General features: G+C 43.6%; 1 protein-coding gene across 1 annotated transcript in view; it reads left to right on the top strand.

The window, feature by feature from the left end:
* PPM1H (protein phosphatase, Mg2+/Mn2+ dependent 1H) overlaps positions 1-21,125 on the top strand; it is a gene marked incomplete at both ends in the record, with an annotated part of 133,587 nt that extends 112,462 nt beyond the window's left edge. The window contains 4 exons of the mRNA XM_080636230.1: positions 4,820-4,883; positions 6,600-6,707; positions 14,067-14,218; positions 20,978-21,125. Of these exons, the coding sequence (XP_080492356.1) occupies positions 4,820-4,883; positions 6,600-6,707; positions 14,067-14,218; positions 20,978-21,125 (472 nt within the window). The remainder of the gene's footprint in view (positions 1-4,819; positions 4,884-6,599; positions 6,708-14,066; positions 14,219-20,977) is intronic.
* Positions 21,126-21,670: the final 545 nt, after the last annotated feature.

The following is a 21,670-nucleotide window of genomic DNA, read 5'->3' as shown; positions in this document are numbered from 1 at the left end:
GCACTGCACATCTCTTCTTGGTACTAAGCACACATTTATACTGGATTGATGCCTGTTGTTCAATAGACAGTACACATAAACAATTCCTTTTGGGTTGGTGATTTAAGCTCTGTTATCCAAAGGGTGAGCTCCAATCCACTGATGCCTTCTGTGGGAGGGGAAAAAAAAAACCGAACAGTTTCAAGTTTTGTGTTGCTCAAAGATTAAAATCTGGTTTCCTCTTGGAATGGCCAAGGAAAGTTGAGGTTTGGGGAAGGGAGGCTGGTTGGCTAGCTGGGTTAGTTTTGTTGTGAGGCTTTGCAGGAGTGGGAGAGAGGAGGGATGGATTGGGGATGGTTCTAACTGAGTTTGGGGTTTTTACAGATTATCAAAGCAGTGCTAGAAATAAGCCAAATCCACAAACCTTTCTCAAAGGAGAGCCTTCATCCTTGTCCTCAGTACAAGCTAGTACATTTCTGAAGCCATAGTGCTTTTTCTTTCTTGCTTGCTTGCCACAAGTGGGTTTATTGTATGCTTAAAGCTAAAGCCCTTTGACGACTTTTTTTTTTCCTTCCTGAGGTTTAATTCTCAGGTGTCTCTAGCAGAGATGTGAAATATGGACAAACTTTCTAAAGCCAAGTGCTATGGAAAAGCAGAGCACAGAGGCTGGATTCCCCTGTCATGCACAGACCTGAGCCTTCCAGGTCAGGATAGATTGTGGTTTCGCCACCATCTGTTGTGCCTGGGGATGCCAAGAGAATACTTGTCAAGACCAGTAACCTTACACAGTTTGCTGTAAAAGAAAACACTATGTGGATTTTGGTTTTGGTCACCAGCAACTTCTACTCTTACGTGAATTTGTATGTGCTTTCATAAGGCCAATTTTAAGAACAAATTATATGGCAGGAGAATGCATAACACATGTAAGAAATTATCTAGGCTTTTGGCTCTGAAATCTGTATTTGGGAGCTGACCAGTTTTTCAAGTTCTGACCTAGCAATATGCAGGTAACTTTGATAATCTTTTCTTTAAAGAGTGCCTAAAGCACTCCTAATAACCTCAGCACTGTAGGAAACTTACTCCGTAGATTGTCTTGTGTGTTTAGCAGCTGCTGGTGATTTTATTCACCATGTATTTAGAGCAGATTCCAGTTAGCATATGAGTAACATCATGTCAGTCCTAGTTCTTTCGTTCTGACATCTCTTTTGGCTCCCGGTGCGATTTGGCCCGGTTTTCCAAAATGTTGATCCTGAGTCCAAATGTAACTTTGTGGGTGGTACATATGTCAGGCCCTAGTTCAGTATTTTTGGACAGCAGTAGCATTTCATAATTCTTTTGAAATGAAAAGAAGAAATGAAGTTAACTGAAAAAAAAAAAGCGGCTAGATCTAGCTGGGCACAAGCTGGCCTTTTCTACTCCTCCCTCAGCCCCCCTGATTTTCCATTTGGAAAAATAGAGGTTTACGTGGCAGAAGCACTTGACAGTATTTAGGCTCATTCAGACGAGCAAGCAATAGCATAGCCTTTTCTTTATAACCTGTCTTGCCATGGCCTGGTGGCCACTGAGACCTCCTGAAATGAAGATGGGGAGGGTGGAGGGTTGCAACTCTGTGTTTGTGTTTTTTAAAGCAGCGAGATAGGCTGAATTATGTAGATGGCTGACTAAGGCCATGCTGCCACTAAAAAAGCCAAAGAACCCCCTCAGGTTTTCTATATGTCTGTGTTTGATATACTTACTGCTGTACTATATCTTTATATACAGCACACTCTAAACAGCACACAAAGATATAAATGTGATTTTATTACAGAAAATCAAGTGAAATAGTCCAGAAGGTTGTAGCCTGTGTGAAATAAACACACGTACGAAGTACAGGAGGTTTCACAGGGCATAAATCAATGAACTTCATAGCTTGCTTCCTTCCTTCTCCCCAGTGCAGTTGCAGAGCTGCTAGCTGAAAAGTTGTCCTTCATCCTTCTCTTGCAGCAAACCACATGCTCATATATTATTAATTCTGTTTTGCTAGTACTGCAGGACATAGGTACCTTTCTAGAGTGTCTCAGGTTGCTTTTCAGAGTGCCTGTGCCAGCTCCACTGCTGTGGTTGCAGTTCTGAGCATTGTTTTTGAAGCGCTGGTAATTTTTCAGGCAATAACAACATCAACAGAATAAGCGTGCTTGAGATGAGTCTTAACACCCAAGTTCTGAGCCCAAGAGATGATTTGCTGTGAGTAAACACAAACAAATCACAGTAGCCCCCTGGGCCTCCCTCGCTCAGTTGGATAGCTTCAGGAGGTCATGGGCTAGCCAGCTGCCCTTCCTAGTCAGCTGATGAAACAAGTTAGCTTCAGCCCCTGCATCACAGCCTCTTCCAGCATCCTTACACCATTGTGTCACAGTTGAAGGCCCTAGAGACAGTGGTCCTTATGGATAAAGATGCTGGACTTGTCAATGGGAACCGTCCTTTTGAAGGACACCAGCCTAATTGATGCCTTTTTTACCCTTTTTTTTTTTATCCTACCTTTTTTATCTTCTTCCTTGAGCACAGTGTGAGGTGCTATGCAGAATATAAGGAAGGAGGGGAGAGAGGGAAGAGCCCATTTTTGGCTCTTACAGGACAATGTAAAGTGAGGGATCTGGTCTTAGGTATTTGTGGTTAGCTTGCAGGTAACATAGTTTGTGGTTTTCCTTTAAAAAGGAGTTTGCAAATAAGTCACATCAGTTTAGTCTTGCCTTCTGTTTGCAACAAATGTTACGACTTGAAAGTCCAGCAGGAATGGTTGTCTAGTCAGGCTTATAGTTTGAATAGTCATTCGACTGATGCTCAACATAGCTGAGCTGATACTCTTTTTCTTGGTGTCAGAGCACAACTGGGTTTATGCAAGGAATAGGAGAGTTTGGACTCATCTCGAGGACATTTTGCCTAGGATCTCAGCAATATAGCTCCAGCTGGAAGCTCTGGGACATGGTCGTGAGCAGTCAATTGAAAATGGTAAAATTCTTCCTTCACATTCAAACCAGGATATCCAAGTTTGATGATTGATGCAGAGATCTTAACTATTCCCTGTTGGAAATAAAGGAAGGAACAAGAGCTAAGTCCATGACTGACTCATCCTTCTCAACAAAATGCTATTTCAGGATTTAAACATCAGGGAAGTATTATCATGCTGGCTACTTGTAGTGATTTATGCCTTTTTGTTTTGTTTAAGAGCTAATCCATTTGTCCTCCCCAGTACAAAATGCCATTCAGATGCCTTCACTGTATTGTCTCTTACAGATATGCCCAAGCCCCAAGATACTCTTGCCCATGTGGTCTCCCATGAGTCACCCACTGTGTTTAGCAAACCTCACCTGGTTCTGTTTTGGAATTTCACATGTAGTAATGTTTTGTAGTACAGGAGCAGAGTCCTCCACTGCTGTTTTTTGCTATGTATTTTGGTTTTTTCCTTTTTATTTTCTCTTCCCCTTCCCTCCAGTCCTAATATCAGCCCTACCAGTGATTACTGGGAAATGTAAATGTGGGGCTTAAATGTCGATTCCACTCTCTTGAAGTCTGAGGCTTGCCTGGGTGATGCAGCATGTATAGCTGTGTAATATAGCACCATTTATTGATCCCAGGCCTATGCCATATTTTGGTGAAGCAGGGGGCAGTTCAATTACAATATAGGATTTCACCCTTAATTTTTAATTTCCTGCTGGTTTGTGTCGCAGCCTTAACATTGCTTAAACCTGATCAAACACGACTCCCCGGAGCTCAGGCAGCCAGCCCAGCTGGAGCGTTGCGCTGCAGCAAGGGTTGGTGGTGGCTGGCAGGCGACCTGCTGCAGAGCCTTCCCTCCTCCTGCTTGTCCTTCCACTTCAGAGGGGTGCACTGATTCATGCGCTCAGGGGACTATCTTGGTATCACATCAAGGGCTTTGGGCAGGGGTGGGCCAGCCTACATGCAGGGAAAGGCTGGGAGGGACAATTCTGTGGGAAGCATGTCCCTCTGGTGTGACGTAGTTTAACCAGAGGCTCCCCAGCACCCTGGCTCAAGCATATGTTGTATAAACCACAGGACCCTACAGCCATCTAGTTTATTTATTTATTTAATCTCATTTGCAAAAATGCTCACCTTCTAACCTCATCAGTGTCAACAGCTGGATGTGTAATAGGTAGAATACACAGGCATGCAGTAAACAGAAGCAGAGTATGAGCATTTATTTCTCTTGTCTCTTGGCCATGTGAAAGCTGCTGTGAAACCTGAAATCTCTGACAACCTTGACTGTTGCAGTCAAGGTCAGATGAGCGCTAAATGTCCTAAAACTCTTTGGCACATGAAGCTTGTCTTGGTTATAAGCAATCCTGAAAGGTGAGGAAAGGATTGGAGAGCTGTTTCACGCTTTGACTGGGTCCATGTTGTCTCATTGCTCACCGTTCCTTGTTAACAGTGTGAATCTGGTCATTGGTTAGTTTTGTAGTGGGTTTGGGGTTTTTTTGGTTGGTTGATTGGTTGGTTTGGGTTTTTTTTCCTGACACTGTATTACAGTATAGCTGCTGCCATAGCCAACGATATCTTACCTGATTAGGATGTTTTTCAAGTCCATCTCTTTTTTGTTGCAAGCAAGAGATTGGCATGTTAGATATTTCCTTGTGTTCGTTTTTTCTTTTGGTGAAATGGATAATTCTTTAGGGAAAATCTTTGCACAGCAAAATAAATTTCCATTTTGGTTTAAAGACAGAGCAGAGTCCCTAGGAAAAATAATGATTTTTATGTTTTTGTTAAATCACAGCCGCTTGTTTCAGGCCACTGGGTGACTAATTGAGTGCAAGCATTATAAATTTTGTTTGTCCTCCCCCCACAGGGCATACAAAACCATTGAGGAAGATGACTTGAAGTTTCCCCTTATATATGGAGAAGGCAAGAAGGTGGGCACGTTTGCTTTCCTCACACCGAAGGAAGAAGGAATTCTGTGCTGTTTACCACTCAGTTTAGCCTGTGGCAGTGCAGTGTTTTCCACTCAGTATCTCTTTATTTTATCGTTTTGACAGCTTGAAAGAATATCTTGGTTCTGTCATAAATCAGTCTTGTGTCTGGGGGGTGGCAGGGAGAGCTCAACATACTAAAAAGCATTTTTATAGCAAACATAGTCATTTGCTGTTCAGTTTGCTTTTGTTTTTCTTTCATTGTAAGTAGGCTATAATGAGACAGTCTTAAATAATTTACTTAAAATGTTCCCGGTTTCATTGTAAAATATAACTGGTAAGGATGAAGATAGCAAAATACCTCATGTTACTGAAAACAAAGCGGGAGGATATTTAGTAGTGCTCCGAGATGCAAAGCTAATTTAGGAAGGGAAGGGATGAGGGCAGGATTTGGAAAGTATAACACCCCTTAACCATATTTTTTTCAGCTAGTGTACATGAACTCAATGTTGAATGTTTCTCGTGTGAATGCTGATAGCTTTTCTTGAAAAGGAGAAACGAGCCATTCTGTTTGGGTGTACTTTGTTACAGCTCTGTGATTAAGAACAGTGAGATCATTAGTGCTGATCCCAGCAAGCTTAGCTGGATGCAGCAATAGGATCAATACAAGGACGCAGTGGTGTCAGTTTGCCGATATTGGTATGCTCGCTGTGTTTCTAAATAGTGCTCCCCTGCTGCATTAGGTTCTTATCTCGGTGCAAAAATACACACTCTTCAAAATTAGTCCAAGTTTTGAAGGTTCAGACCTGCAGCTTATCTCTGAATTTGGTTAGGTTTATAATTATTTGCAAAATGTTTCATGTACATCTTTTTAATTTACTTTCTTATTGCTTTATGGAGCCAGGGGTTAGCGAGGCAAAATAATTTTGAGTCAGTTGCTTGCTGTTATTGATGCTTTGAGCTCTCTTGTTCAGAAGCTGCTGCAGCTAAACTACAGTTTGGGGGAAGTGATACACACAGAGCAGAGAGTGAGGTTCCCCATGAGGCTGTCTGCCTACTCAATCTTTGGAGAAGTGTTAATGAAGAAGAGCCCAGCATCTCCTGGGAGACAGCTTATGTTGTAGAGGAAGGTGCTTGGGGAAGGAAATGGTAGACCTAAGGTAAAAGCAGACCTGCCCTAGACTGGCTCTCCACAGAGTAGAGCACTGTGGTCAGTGCCATTGTCACCCGTTTGTTTAGGAATTTAAGGTGGCCTTTGGCACTTTTCCTCAGTGGGGGGAATATACAGCAGGATGTCAGTAGACAGAGGCCACATGTTTCTTAAGTGAGTAATTAGGCTCCTCATCCTTTTTATAAAATCTGTTTACTAACATTATAATTTGCTGAAGCAATGTTCTTGTAGACTGGAGTGGGATAGTGAGGCGTCTGGGATAGGTTTCCGTAGTCCTAGTCCATTATACGTGGTCACAGTCTAAAATGGGTGTACACAGGCTGGGATGTGGATGAATACAGAATTTTGAATAATAAGGGAGATGGAGATGACATGAGCATGAGCAGTTTTGATTAGCTGTGTTAAATCTAGACTTTCTGGAAGAGGAAAGGGAATTCATTCCCAACTGTAGCAGTTATAGAGTAGGAATGTTATTTCTTTCCTTATTGATAGACTGGACATTGATGCATGTAACAAGATTTAATCCCATTGCTTTTCTTTATTTCCAGGCTCGGGTTATGGCAACAATTGGAGTGACCCGAGGACTGGGAGACCATGACCTGAAAGTCCATGATTCCAACATATATATCAAACCCTTCTTGTCCTCATCTCCTGAGGTAAAACAGCCAAGGTTCAACTATCTGATTTGTGAGAGAGAAACAAATATACTTAGTACGCTTACTTGTTCTTCCCAAATTGTCCATTCTAATTGTGGTCCAATCCAAGTAACATGCTGCGCTTCCCCAAGGTGCAGCATGTTAGTAACATCCACACAGTAAGAACGTTGTAAGCTCCACAAGTGTGTGCCCTGGCTCTTGTTGCTCCACATCCCTAGCAGAGCATTAATGCCTTCTCACTGCCTGGTCTATGGTTATTCTATGGTTATCCCATAGCCTTGCAACTCAGTGTGACAGATCCATATTTCTCCCCACCTTCATGTGCTCTAGCTCCCCTTGAAGCCTGTATCATGCTGTTTTCGCACAAGCTTATGTAAATCTGTGTTCTCCATAAGGGAACACTGGACGTCTTCCACAGTAGTGTAGTATCCTGCATTACACAGAGGATACCAGAACAACTCCTGAGCAGGAAAATGCCAAGAGTAATTGAAAGAGGGCTTTCTGCTTCCATTTGTCTGCCCCTTCACCTTCAGTTTTTAGTTCTTTATGGTGGTTTTATGCAAACACCAAATAATGACAGAAATAGCAGTGCGCATTCCCAAATGATGGCATAATGAGGGGATTATGCAGTATTTGTGTTAGGTGTAGTTTTAAATGCCTCCATCATTTTTACTTGCCTTGCCACAAACAATGCCAGTCTTTGACCACCTTGCAGAGAAGGATATCAAGCCTTCCAAAGGGATTTGAATGTATTTGTTAACAAGAAACATGCAAGCCTCACGTTTTTTTTACACTCTTTAACTGCATTCCTGTTCCTACGTCAAGGAATAGATGACACATATTTTTCATAAAATATTAAGCAAGGGCAAGCCATCTGATGACAGCACAAAAAGGAGGAGGCTTTGCTTCCATGTCCCAAATGCTGAGAGCTATCCACTGTCAACTAGCTTGCTGGAGTTTTAACCATACCCAGTATTTGACCTGAAATTTATTGCTTGCTATAGAAGCTCGAGAGAATGAAAACACACAAATTATAACATACTGCTAGGAAGGAACAAAATTATTACATTAACCTTGCTTAGAATATTTTTGAGACCTTCAAGATACGAATTTAAAAAATGCTGAGAGATTCTGGCCCTAAAGAAAAGTGGCAGATCTGCTGACAGCTTGTTCTTCATGTTTCCTTGCTGTCAATACAGTACCTTCCCTCTCCCCCTTTGAATGTGTGGTATCCCTCATTTGAGACCTGCTCCTGTTCTCTGCAGCCAGGCAAGCAGCAGCTCTGCCCTCATCAGTGTTGATGGATTTTTTTAGTGCCAGCAAAATGATGCAATTCTACCTATTTATTTTTCTTTCTGGCATGCTGAGACCCAGCGTTTCTGGGGTATGTAATGGCTGCAGCACAGTATCTCAGCAGTATCATCTCTGCCAATTGCTGCTGCAGTATTTGTCTGTGTGTATAAACCAAAACTTCTCATGGGCTTTTCTGATTTGTATGGAATGCGTCTGTACGTGTTCAAATTCTGGAATATGACATCCAGTTCATATGCTATCCACGTTTCAGGATCTCTTAACTGCTTTGAAAAGGGAAGCAAAATTGGCTTTGTTTCCACATTCCCTTCACAGCTAAATTCAGCAGAAACGTACAAGGGCAGGAGGAAGAAAGGCAGAGCACCAGCCACCTCAATTTAGAGATACTGGCAAAAAAAGCCTTGAATTTTATTAGGAAGTAACATATGCTCCAACTTGCTTTCCATTGCACCTCCTTCTCCTAATCATCTCTTCCTTCTCTTCCCAGAGAGAACCCCAGTGCTTCATCTCCTCATGCTTTTGCCTGACTTGTTCTGCCCCTAGACAGTGCACCTTGCACAGAAACTGACATTAAGAAAGTGTCTTTGTGCTGCCATCTGGGAAGCTTGGCACTTGGAAGTAAAGGCAGTGGCATCCAGCAGCAGTCATATTTGGCCCTTGTGCAGCATTGGATTTCAGATTGTTTATATAGAGGTAGGGAAGCACAATGTGTGGTTTCCAGACCTGGAAAAGGGGAAGCACAGGAAATTAAGGCGCACAGTGAGTCGTGACAGAGGGAGGATCCAAGTCCTCTGGCTTCTTTTTCTGTGCTGTCCTCTCCCAAGTTCAGGGCAACTGGGCGAGTTTTCAAAACATTTACTTCCAGTGTGACAAAGCCCTGGTATGCCATGTCCACCAAAATTTAGCAGAAGGAAAGGTAAGCAACCCTGAGACTACATCCAGAAACAGGCATTATAAAAGTGATTTGAGGGGGGTGTGAAATGCTACTTTGATAGAGTGCCAGGCTACGGGAGGAGAAGTCATGTAGCCAAGACTGACAAATGTAATCAGGATTCAGTGGCTCAGCTGTTAGGAGACCAGATTTGAAGGACTTCTGCAGGTTGGTGAGCTCTAGAGAATTGAGCCTTTTGTAATGAACTGGGGTAGCATAAAGCAGGCAAGCCATGGCTGAGGCTCTCTGGCATGGAATTAAATATTTATTTTTCATAATGGAACAGTTCATTTGAAAGCTTTCAGCAGGAAATTCTGCTTTTTAAAGCCCAGCAAGAGCCACCTTGTTGCAGCTGAAAAGCAGAATTTCACCCTGAAATTTTTCAAAGGGTAGCTCAGCCATTTGATGGGGTGAGGTGTGGATCTGACAGCAGCATTTGGCCCTTGCCAGTGAGGAACCCTAAGCCAGCCACCATAGCAAATGATAAGAAGGTAATGAAGGGGAGAATTTTTCTCATTCCGTTATGTTAGTAAAACCTTTGTGACAACTCCACAAACATGTCAAAGGAGACTGTTTCAGATTCACATCTGCCTTCTGGAGAAATCTTTAGGAATTGCACCATCGAAAGGAGCAAGCAAGGCAAATAGCTAAGAACTACAGTATGATCAAAGGGAGTCAAGGTGGTTTCAAGAAGTAAACATCACACTTTAGTGGCTTGAAGTCCTTCAGGGTTATATCTACCAGAGAATTAAAAAAAAATCATAATAAATGCAGTAGATGGTCTTGCATGAGCACTTTGATTTCTCAGAAAACATTTGAGAAACTGTTCTGCATCACAGGTTATTAATACAAAAGATATGAAGCTGCAGACTAAGTGGAAAGTTGGCACAGTCTCCTGGAAATTGGCTAAAGGGCAGGAAACAAAGGGTGGCAGTAAAAAAAGCTAAAAGGAGATTAATTGGTGAGTGCTGCAGGGAGCAGTGTTGGGACCCGCTTTTTATTATTTACATATAAATTACTTGGAGGGTGGTATTGAAAGATCTCATCGTTTGCCAGCGAAGCTGCGCTGGATAACACTGTGCATAAAAAGGGACGATACAATTAAGAAAGGGCTTAATTTATTGAAGTAGCCGAGTTGATCAATAGTGCAGGCAAGTGAATGCGGGCTGTTGTTTGGCTCGAATTACCCCAGGGCCTGCTGCTGGCTGCCGAGGAGCGCACCTCAGGTGGCTGCAGGCTCGTGTGTCACTCTGTTGTGAACGGTTTTCGAGCCGCAGGGACTGGCGTTGGCTGCCTCTTCAAAACAAACCTGGCAAACAAGCTCCAGCGCCTTCGCAGAGCTTCCGTGGTCCCTTTAGCATCCAAGCACAGGTTTGTCCAGTGGGTAGATCTATTTGAAATGTAAATATAAAAGCAGCCCACCTGTTTGTTTGTTGCTTGCCCAGAGTGTTTTTCTCAGTGCTCTTGACTGCATGGAAGTGAGCAATATGAGAAACTAGTATCCGGGTTGAAGAGAGGCATTATGTGACAAACTGCATAACGTGTGTTCAGAAAGATGTGTGTGACTATGAGCTCTAGCGGTGTGTATCTGCTCATAGCTATCAACAGAGATCTGTAAATACCAGTCAGGATAAAATACAGTGTAACCCATTGCTTATTGTCATGGATGTCTGTGCTACTGAGGTTCTGGTGCTTCTTCCTGACAGTTTCTTTACATATTCTGGTTACTAAAGTCAAGTTTAGCTTACTTAACAGGTCCAGTGCTTTATATCAAGTAAGACATTAGTGGATGGTAAAAGTATGGTGACCGAACTGGGTTCCTTTAAGGCCTGCGCCAATGCTCCAGAGAGATGTTGACAAGTGAGAAAGTCGGCCAGGGCAGTACAGAAGGGGCTGGTAGGCTGGGGGGAGTTGCGGACCAGGCTTTGGGGACAGTATGCAAGGCAGAGGACAGAGCACAAGTAGCCCAAAGCATTTTGGGCAGAGGTCACAAGTTCTGTGGGGTGCTGTCAGGACTGACAGAAGGGACACTGGCTGGCTACAGAAGGAACAAGTTATAAGGGGAAGACTGTAGATTCAGGATGGAATTGATAGGAAATCTGCCTAGCATGCAGCACCAGGTAAGGAAACCTCTGTACTGCCAGCCAGTGTCTGGTTACCCATCATCTGCACTAGCAGGGCTATGCAATACTGTTCTGCAGTGTGTACAGCTGTGATCAAACTTATGTTACAGACAGAGTGTCATTTAAACCTCCCTGTTATTTAGTGTTCTGAAACACAGGCACGGAAGGAGGCCTTTTCTGTACAGCATCTGTGGAGAATGCTGTGGGGTGTTGCACAAGGTGGGGATGTGCAGAGTGGATGCTCAGTGAGCCTTGCTGATCTAAGCATCTGTTACACATGCCTTGGTAGTTCTGCCGAACCTGTGTGCCTCTGCTGTCACACTGCTCCATGTCCAGCTGAAGGCACCTGTCGCTAACTGCAAGAGACCCTCACTGACTCAAGTAAGAGCTAGAACAAAGCTGCTAGCAGAAAAAGTGAAGGGTTAGGAGCTGGCTTGCATCTGTGCCTGGGCAAGGTGCTCTGTGCGCATAACCTGAACAATAGACTGGGCAGCTCTAAATTAACTCGTCGTCAGCCACACACTGAGGGCACCTACGACTGTATTCTAGACATCTGAGTAAAGACAGAAAGAAAAAGCTATTATTATGTGGACGTGGCTGCCCTAATGTGTTGCTGCTGTGGTAACTGGAAGGCAGAAAAAGCTGCATTTCAGTGAACGTTCTGTTGCATATCCAGCTGGTCCTTGTATACAAGAATCTTACCTGAAGTTGTCCCTGACTTGCCTCCTGCAACCTTGGCCCTCTCTTTTTCTTAACCTGAGAACCAGCCTAGCATTGCTTATTGGCCACCCCACTGCCTTTCTCTGCACCTCTTCTGATGTTTTGTTCCTTCACAATGGCACCCCTTTCTGGAGGTGCTCACAAAGCTTTTGCTCTTAGGACATAATTACCTTGTTCCCAGATTATGCATAAAAACAGTGGTTGCATTTTCTTTTTCCTTTTCCCCAAAAACTAAACCTGATCTTGGTAAAATGATCTGTCCTTGGTCTTGGTATTTTGACATGTGGATTGGCTGCAGGTAGCTTTGACAAGTTTCTTATCTGTCCAAGTAGCATTTCCCAGTCAGACAAGATTGTTCATTTCAGGAGGATTCAAAGCAGTGTTGCATGGTCTTGGTTTCCTGCCTTCTCCCCCACCAATGCTGCAAAAAGGCTCTTTGCCTGGGTGGGAAAGCCATGGTAGATGTGTTTTTCCTAGCACTGACATTCCAAGCTTGGTCATCCCTACTAGGGGTTGCTGCTGAGTGCATCCCTGAGCATTAACCCCAATGCTCTCTCAAATATTTGCCTGTACCCAAGAGATCTGACCAGAACATGTCCTGCTCATTGATGGCTGTGTCAGCCAACTTACCCTCCACAGTGATTTCCGAGTTGAAGCTGAACTAAATTCTGGGAGATGGGAACTCTGACAGCTACTGGTTTCTGTGCAGCAGGCTTGAGATGGGGGCTGTGCTGCATGTGGGCATGTTTTGTGTAACAGTATTCCCACTCAGTCTGAATAAGGAGATGCGCTTTAATGAAGAGAGTATCTTGCCTTGACTTTAATCCTCCAAAGTCCTTGTTCATCTGCTACCTTAGATAATGAAGTGAAGGTTACATTTTACAAATGACCTTCTTGTGCTTTTGAGTAAAAGGCGAACAAGTGAGGATCAGCAGTCAGGTCTGGGTGATTTTTTTTTTCCTCTGGTACTGGTTGCAGTCCCATAAAATCATAATTACATTAAAAGGTCCAGGCATTTTATGTGCGTTGCCTGCTCCATGGCTCCTAAGGGAAAATGCACCATGAGGGAGAATAAAACAGCTCATATTTTCTATTTATGCCAAGTGCTTGTCCTGACAAATTTCCCAACTGCCGCTGCTGTTGGTGGAGCCCGAGGCTGGAGCAGGGTGCGTGACGGGGTGCACCATTTCCAAACTTCAGTACAGATGATCGTTTCCTCCTGTCTGCCTTGCCAAGGTTGTCACACTTCTTCTTTCAAACTGTGGTTGTTGCTGTGGTAATTGAAGTGCTCGGTGAGTGCTTTGTAACAGCTCCCCATCGCAAGCTGGGAATTGCAGGCGGTTTGTCAGCTGCAGTACAGAGCGTGCTGGAAGGAGAAGTTACACTGGACTAAAGGCTCAGTGCTCATTTAAAACACTTGCCATGGCCTTTGCTCATATTCTGTCTCAGCTGACAGCCTCCCAGCACCCCTGTGTCTGTCCCCCCCACTCCCGGCTTTCCCCAGCCTCATCAGGAAGAGGATCATGAAAGCTGTTCCAAAGTGAGGGAGTTACAGAGATGCCAGCAGCACCTTACTGGCTGCAGACCAGTAAGGTGTAGCCAGTGGGCACTTTTAACAGCGTGAATAAGCTCAGGGGGTCACTTGTGTGCAGATCTTGAATCAACCTTCTGATTCAGACTCCTTACAGATACACATAACTGAGCAATTTCTCTCCATTTCATGTAGCTGCTCACTTGCTCAGGCGTAATCCTTGAGTGCAGCAGCTGCCTCAGGTCTAGAAAAGGAAATGCGGTGCCGTCTGCCACACAGGCATTTCCAAACATGCAATTTATCTGACAGAGGTAAATGGGTCTGGACAAATAGTGAAAACAATTATTTGTGAATATTTTATTAGAAAATATCAAAAATTCATCAAATAAATTATTCAGCTTCCATATGACTAGCCCTGCCAATGATAGGGAAAAGCCTCACATGCTGAAACCAGGCTGCTGAGTGGGGGAGGCTTCAAGTGCTGCTGGCAACAGGCAGCATGGTGCTTTGCAGCCTAGCTTAGGAACACTTGCATCCGTCCCAGCTAGGTCAGCACCGGAGCCAAGGCAGGAGGGGTTGCTGTCTCAAGGTCTAAACTGGGGACAGACCCCAGCAGTGCTGTGGGAGAGATATTTCAGTGCCCTGACTGAACCTGGTAACTCACCACCAAACTCAGCAATGTTTTACAAACAGGTCTGACAGACTCCTCCTTCACAGTTGTCTCCTGGGTTTTTTCATTTTAGGTGAGAGTCTATGACCTCGTGCAGTATGAGCATGGGCCAGATGATGTTCTGATCCTAGCTACTGATGGACTCTGGGATGTGCTGTTAAATGAAGAAGTGGCAGAAGCTGTCACTAACTTTCTACCAAACTGTGACCCTGATGATCCCCACAGGTTCGTGTTCATCTCTGATTTTCTATCTATGCTGCAAGAAGAGTGCTTTCTGGTAACGTATTTTTGTAGAAAGTATGATATGAATAGCAGTCAGTAAACACGCAACACTTACAAAAAGACATTTGTTGGACGGAGCCCCTACAGCAAATGTGGAGGTTTGGGGAGAGGGGGGTGAGTGGTCTGTTATAACTCAGAATTGACAGCTTTCAAAGGAGTACTTGTGGGATCACAATATCTTGGCATGGGATCCATTTTCTTTGCTATACAAGGTTCTGTGGAAACTGTCAGGGCTGCAGTCTTACAAGAACAATGCAGCACATCACTGTCTCCAGCAATTAACAGGTTTCTACTTAACTCTTCCCTGGATAGTCCTTTAACACTAAAGATTATAGATCATGGGCATCTCTCTCTCTCACACTGTATATATATGTGTGTATGTATAAATACTACATGGTGTGGTTTGTATAAATACTACATGGACCACCCATTCCTGGTCATGCTGCAACCTTTAAATCCCCCTTCAGTAGGATTTAAATCCACCTCAATGCAACCAGCTGAGGACAGGTGTGGTGACAAGATAGATGGAAAGTCTGACTCTGTTTCATTTAGTTGGATTTTGTTTCATTTCACAATTTTGACCTACCTCATCCTCTTTATTTTCCTGTTTTTACCACCTCTTACTTGATCAGTTTCTGTCTTTAAAACATACTATCAAGCAAACAAACAGGTTTCAAACAACCGGCTACGGCACTGTCTGCCTTGAGTGAGTCTATCTGCTGCCAATGTCAGTGTCGCCATGAATTAAAACATTATGCTAGAGATCAGAAGTCTCTCACTTGTAAAAGGGAGGACTGTGAAAGTGGAAAGAGCTTTATCCTTCCCTAGGGACTGCTCAGGAAGAGAAGTGTGTGTTGCTGCTGAATTCAGGCCTGGCCATCATTGTCTTCTGCTCTCGCTCTGGGTTAAGAGTAGGGAAAAGAGCTGTAATGCATCCCCAGTTGGCCTGCATGAAATGGAGTTTCAGAAATAAGCTCTGTGATATCTCAGCAGCCCAGTGAAAACACACAGCATGGTGTGAGAGCTCAAGCTATAGTTGTTTAGATGTGGCAACTCATGAGAACATGGGAAAACCCATCTCAAAATGCTTGGTGTTTCTCATATTTCTAAGTGGTCATCTTCACAGACTCAGCCCTGTTCTCCATCAGCAAACAAGGAAGATAACTGGGTATGGACATCCTGGCAGCCACTTGGGTTTTAAAGTGAGAACAGCTCCAAAGTAACTCACAAGCAGTATTTTCTTGCCCTGACACTTTGAAATGCAAAAGAGGTTTTGCTGCAAGCTCTCAATTGTCAAGAGAATGGATGATTAGTATGAAGCTGCAACTGTAGCTTCCCTACCTCCCTGCACTATAGAATCATAGAATAGTTATGGTTGGAAAGGACCTCAAGATCATGTAGTTCTAACCCCCCTGCCATGGGCAAGTGGTATGAATGACAGCCAGGGCTGTGTCTACTTCAGGAAGACATGGAAGTGTCTCTGCCCTCTCTCTGGGAGGAGATCAGGCAGGATTAGTGGGCCTCTCTTCCAAGGCATCTGGCACTCTGCTATGCAGATATGCCATTAATTTAAGGCAGCAGTAGATGACCTACCCAGTGTACTTCTGGATATGCCCTAGCACTGTTCAGAGGTGGCAGGGAGCTTTTGCTCTCATCTCTGCACCCCTGAGTCTCTTCCTGCAAAGGCACCTGAGAAAATGTAGTACCTCTGCCCTGCTCTGCCTCCATTCTCATCTAGTAATTGGGAAAGGTTGGCTATTCCTACCATCCTCGCTGCTCCTGTCTGTTGTGAAAACAGTCTGGGTATATTGTGTCTGTCTTGTTGCTTTTGGTCTTCCCAAAGCTGGTGATAGCCACCACACCTGCTGCAGTAGGAATGGGAATTCTTTGATCTTTTTGACTTGTTAGGTGAGTAATTTTCCATCCATTATAAAACACTCATAAATCAGAGACACTAAAGGAAAAAGAGATTTTTTTGTTGTTTCATTTAGATTTGTTTGTTCTGATTTAGCCCCTGTAATTGTGGGGGATTAGTCCCTGTTTGTGCCAGCTTAAGTATAACACGCTCCAGAAATGGGTGGGCCTGCTGTAATATGAGTTAGAACAAACACATTTATTGGTGTTTGACCTACTGGTCTATGAATGGACATCTGAATTAAAACTTAATTTGTTCTTTTAAGTAACTTTGTGCCAGGTCATTTAGAGGCTTACAAATAGTGGTGCCAAGATATTTCTCATGCCAGCTTGCAAAAGGTAATTAGAGCAGTCCCTCATATAGTTTGCAATGATATTTATGAAAATTACTTTTGTGTAATTGCTCTTGCTGCTTGGTTGTAAAGAATATTTAAAGGGTTTAAAGTACTGTGTGAGAGGTTTTATGTAATTACTTCACAGTGGTCCAAATGAGGTATAACTAATGAATTTACAATAGCATAGCAGCTCAGACTGTGGAGCTGCATTCATCCCTCTCACTAGTCAGTGCCAGGAAAATCTTGTTTGCTGTATTATCAGTGTTATGTTTAAAGGAAATGTTATCCCAGAAACTGTCAGGTTCTGTGACGGGTGTAGTGACATAGTCTGTGGTGGGGTGATCGGCTGAAAATGTAAAATCTCAAGGGATGTAGAAAGCTTGTCAGAATGTAAGAGACTTGCCCCCTGGGTCTGGTAATGCTGTGGTGTTCAGGAGAACGTACCTGTGAAGCAGACTCTGGATCTGCCTGACCCAGTAGCCTACTTACTCGCTGACAGCAGCATATTTAAGAAGAAGCCAAAGCTGGAGAGGAAGATTTTAGACCTGCAGAGTACTTATCTGTTGTGTAATTAGCTCTTTGTGGGAACAATAGCCCTCCCATTTGAATTAGAACTCATTTTATAACCTGATGGGTAAGAGCTTACAGCCGTGGCCATGCTCTTGGGATTCTCTCCTGTTGCTATTTACTGTCAGAACTGTGAGTGTTTTTTACACACAGGAAAATATCTTTGAATCTTGTCAAACATAGCATTTGCCTGGACATTTCAAAGTACAGGAAGAAGAAAGTCCTGGAGTGTCTTCATCCAGCCACAGAGACAGCCTCAGGGGATTTGGGCAGTGGGTGGTGGGCACAGACTTGATTAGACAACAGTTCCTCTGCAATAGCTGTGATGGAGGGAAGAAACAGGGTTGGAGCTGGATTTCTCCGCCAGCTGATCTCCATGAGTATTGTGGCAGACAAGAGGATGCAGGGGACCCTGCATGAAGAGCAGGTGTAGCAGCACACTGCTGCTCTCCATACGTCATCCTTCTGAAGAGGTGGGAAGAATAAGAAGCATAACTTTTGCCCACTTCCTTCAGCTGCAGTTCCGTAGGTTTGCACACTGACATTGGGAACCTCTTTCTTATCCTCCCTCCTGTCCTTTCTCATCCCCTCTCACACTCTGTCTCACACAAGCCAGAGAGATTTATGAGGATGCTGGGGAGTTGCTCCACCTCTGCTGGGTGTGAGAAGATAAGGAGCTGCTCAGACAGCAGCACGTTTTCCCCCCTGTCACCATTTGTCCTGCAGTACTTTCACTGATCAATACTTAAAACTTCAGCAGAAGAAAACAAACAAACAAAAAAAGCATATATATTTATTCTTAAAACACAAAGGCTGTAACCCGGTGAGGCTGTTTGTTAGGAGGAAGTTAATACTTTAAAGCTACTTCAGCAGTTCTCTAATGCTGTGTCAACAGCTGAATCCCAAGTTCACAGCACTGGAGAATAAAACATTCAGTAATGGACTGCTGCTGCTATTCATCTCCAGGTGCAAGAGACCCTATCTCCTCTAGTGCCAAGGTGAACAGCATCACTTCAGTTCAGCTTTACACAAGGAGATAAGTTACCTCGCTCCTGTCTTTACCTGTTCCTTTTCCTTGCTTGGATGTGCTGGTTTTCTTGTGTATTTCATAGACTGTCTATGAGAGCATTTCTGGTTTATTAAAATTCCTTTGTTTTTATCTGTCCTCTCCAAACATTAAGCAGCAAAAGCTTTACACAATCAAGAGCAATATTCATTCCTTTGTACTCTTTAGATGTGGGGAGCCCTTGTTATTTAGAAAAAGGAAGAAGGCAAAGTTTTCTCGCAGAATGATGGGTGTTTTCTTCTCTTAAATTCTGACAATAGCTGGGAAATCCTTGGAAAAGATGTTCTAGCCAAAATTCACTCAGCATCAGACATGCTGTGAATACATATTCCAGTTTCTTGCTTGCCACGTGGAGTCCTTTTGTTCCTTAGCCCTCCATCTGATTTGGGGATTTGGGAACTGGGGAGTGCAAGTATGTATGTTTGGGGTTTATTCCCCTTAGAAAATACAATTTCATGTTGCATTAGGACAGTGCATGCAGAGCTGCTTGTCACGTCCTGCTGTTAGAGCTCAAGGTCCTTGGTACAGACTTCTCTTGAAGTATGCAGACAGCGTGCATGTGGGTGTGGAGGCTTGTGTGTTACAGTTCATGCCTTGGGCCCTTCTCTTATTGCTGAAAGTAAATCTTCTGTCAAAACTAGTGAGGGCTGGAAATTTTATTAGTCAGTACCGTTAGGAGCAGGGGGTGCATTGCTTCTGTACAACATTACATGGATTTAACATCAGACCTTTTGAGTAGTCAAATGTTGGTCCATTTGCATTGAAGAAATCTCTCTAGCAGAGCAAATAATTCTATTCCTGGTTCAAAGGAGTCATTTTAAGGCACTAAATGATAGCAGCAGAACATAATTGGGGTTTTTTTTTCCTTTTGTTATGCCCAGAGAGTAATTGAAGTATCTACTAATAAAAACTATCATTTGATAATGCAATTTTGGGGTTAGAACGGTCCTTGATACTCAATAAACTCTTCCTCACAGCTTCTGAGTAATGGAGAAACTGTCCTTTCCTATTACAGTATCACAGTATGCTAGAGATTGGAAGGGACCTCAAAAGATCATCTAGTCCAATCCCCCTGCCAGAGCAGGAACACCTAGATGAGGTTACACAGGAATGTGTCCATGCGGGTTTTGAATGTCTCCAGAGAAGGAGACTCCACAACCCCCCTGGGCAGCCTGTTCCAGTGTTCCGTCACCCTCACTGAGAAGAAGTTTCTTCTCAAGTTTAAGTGGAATCTCTTGTGTTCCAGTTTGTACCCATTACCCCTTGTCCTATCATTGTTTGCCACTGAGAAGAGCCTGGCTCCATCCTCATGACACTCACCCTTTATATATTTATATACATTAATAAGGTCCCCCCGCAGTCTCCTCTTCTCCAAACTATAGAGACCCAGCTCCCTCAGCCTTTCCTCATAAGGGAGATGCTCCACTCCCTTAATCATCTTTGTCGCCCTGCGCTGGACTCTCTCCAGCAGGTCCCTGTCCTTCTTGAACTGAGGGGCCCAGAACTGGACACAATATTCCTATTCCTCAATGGGATCTGGGCAGATCACCTGTAGTCAGGGATCCTCTTCTAGAAAATGAGGTCTTGAAATGTGAACCTTTCTTGTCCTTCCTGATTTCCGGGAACTTCAGAGCTGTGTTTTGCCTCTGGAGGCCTACATCATCTCGGAGGTTGTTATATATATAATGCTTTAAATAAAGCACAGGCATACAGAGTATTGAACCGTTTGGGTTGTTCTTGTCAGTTCTCTAACTGTTTAGTTAATTTTTAATTACCAAATCATAGAAAATCTTGTCTCCACCCAGCCAAATTCAAAACGTCTCAGCCAGGTGCTGGGCTGACAAAGAAAACCATGTGACAGTAGCTGTTCACCCATAATCAGATCTCTTTCAGAGGGAGCTTCTTAGTTAGTACACAGATGTGTTGATGTAGGGGCAGCAGGTAGAATGATAAGGGAGAACTTGTCAGAGCACATGACAGAGCACTGTCTATGCACCACCTTTTGGACTCTGACACCCTTCTGCCGCCAAGCAGCATCTGTTATTTTTTCAGGATAGAAAATAACTGCCATAGATCCAGCAGTGCTCAGCCCAGCCCAAGCTGGGAGTTCTGAAGCAGCGTGAAACTTGGTATTTCACTAAATTAAGCACGTGACAATTCACGTTCACACAATTTTCATTGAACTCGTAAATGTGAAAGAACTGTGGGACTCTGTTAATCTGGCTGTATTAACTGTAAGTTTACTTTTCCAGTTTCAGAATAGGAGAAATTTAAAAATCATTCTGTGGTCAAGGAAAATAGACAAGTTAGCCTGCCTGGTTTAAAGTGGCATTTGGGTTTTATTTTTAATGCTCTATTACTTGCTTTCAAATGACTTTGTTAGAGCTTGTCTCTAAAATAGTTGAGCTGTGTTTACCTTCAGGTGTGTCAGTTGAGAAGGGTATAGTTCTTAACAGCAAATAGTGTTATTTGTTGTTAGTGGGGTTCTCAGTTTTTTCAGACTACTCCTAGAAAGCCAGTTTATTAATGCAAATGTGTTTAATATTTTTTCTGAAAACTGCTGAAGCCAAGCACCCAAATGACCAGTGATTTTTGACTGATTGGGGCCTGTCAGCTACCTTCAGATTCTGATGCAGGAGCTGTTGCTGAACTGGAAGGGGTTGCCTTGTGGGCATGCTGTGGTTTGCATTTCTCCTGCCTGTTTCTAAAGCACTGGGAAACTTGTCCTGGTAGGTCACAACAGTGAATGTGGCAGGCTGTAAAACCCCACTTTCCTCACGAAGAGGAGCACTCCCTGGCTGTATTCTGCCTTCTCCACAGGTACACGCTGGCGGCGCAGGACCTGGTGATGCGAGCCAGGGGAGTGCTGAAGGACCGGGGCTGGAGAATATCCAACGACAGGCTGGGCTCTGGAGATGACATCTCTGTCTACGTCATCCCCTTAATACATGGCAACAAGCAGTCATGAAAGTAGCATCAAGAGTGGTTATAGGATGAGGATCTTTCTGGAAAGGGCCTGTAAGAGACAATATGATTTTGGTGATCTGACCAGGACACTTCCAATTGATGTAATCTACTCAAAGCTAATGCTGGAGGGGTATTTTTCTGCCCGAAAGGTAGGGCTCTGCACATATACTGTATATGATAAAGATAACCCTTAAGATTACAATTTCCCTATAGAAATGGTTTTGGTGCTTAACAGGAATGGGATTTAAATGCTGCTAGCATATTACGGATTCTGTTATCCCTCCAAGTGGGGAATTTACTTTTTTTCTCAGTTTACCATGTAGCTTGGAAGAGCCATTTCAGTTGTGAAAGTAGAAGTGGGCATCAGAAGCCAAGGAGGCTCCTGAAAACTATCCCCAAATATTCAGAAGGTGACTTGGGTCACATCTCATTTAAAATACCTATATATACATGTATGAGACTCAAAGAGTTTTCTTCTTTCAAAAAGTTGCATTCATGACTTAGCTATGGACAACTTCAAACTTGTGTAATCCTTCGAACCTCCAT

The sequence above is a fragment of the Psittacula echo genome (assembly GCF_963264785.1).
Source record: "Psittacula echo genome assembly, chromosome: 1".
NCBI lineage: Eukaryota > Metazoa > Chordata > Aves > Psittaciformes > Psittacidae > Psittacula > Psittacula echo.
Note: the sequence above shows the minus strand (reverse complement) of the source record. Positions and strands in the feature narration are given on the sequence as shown.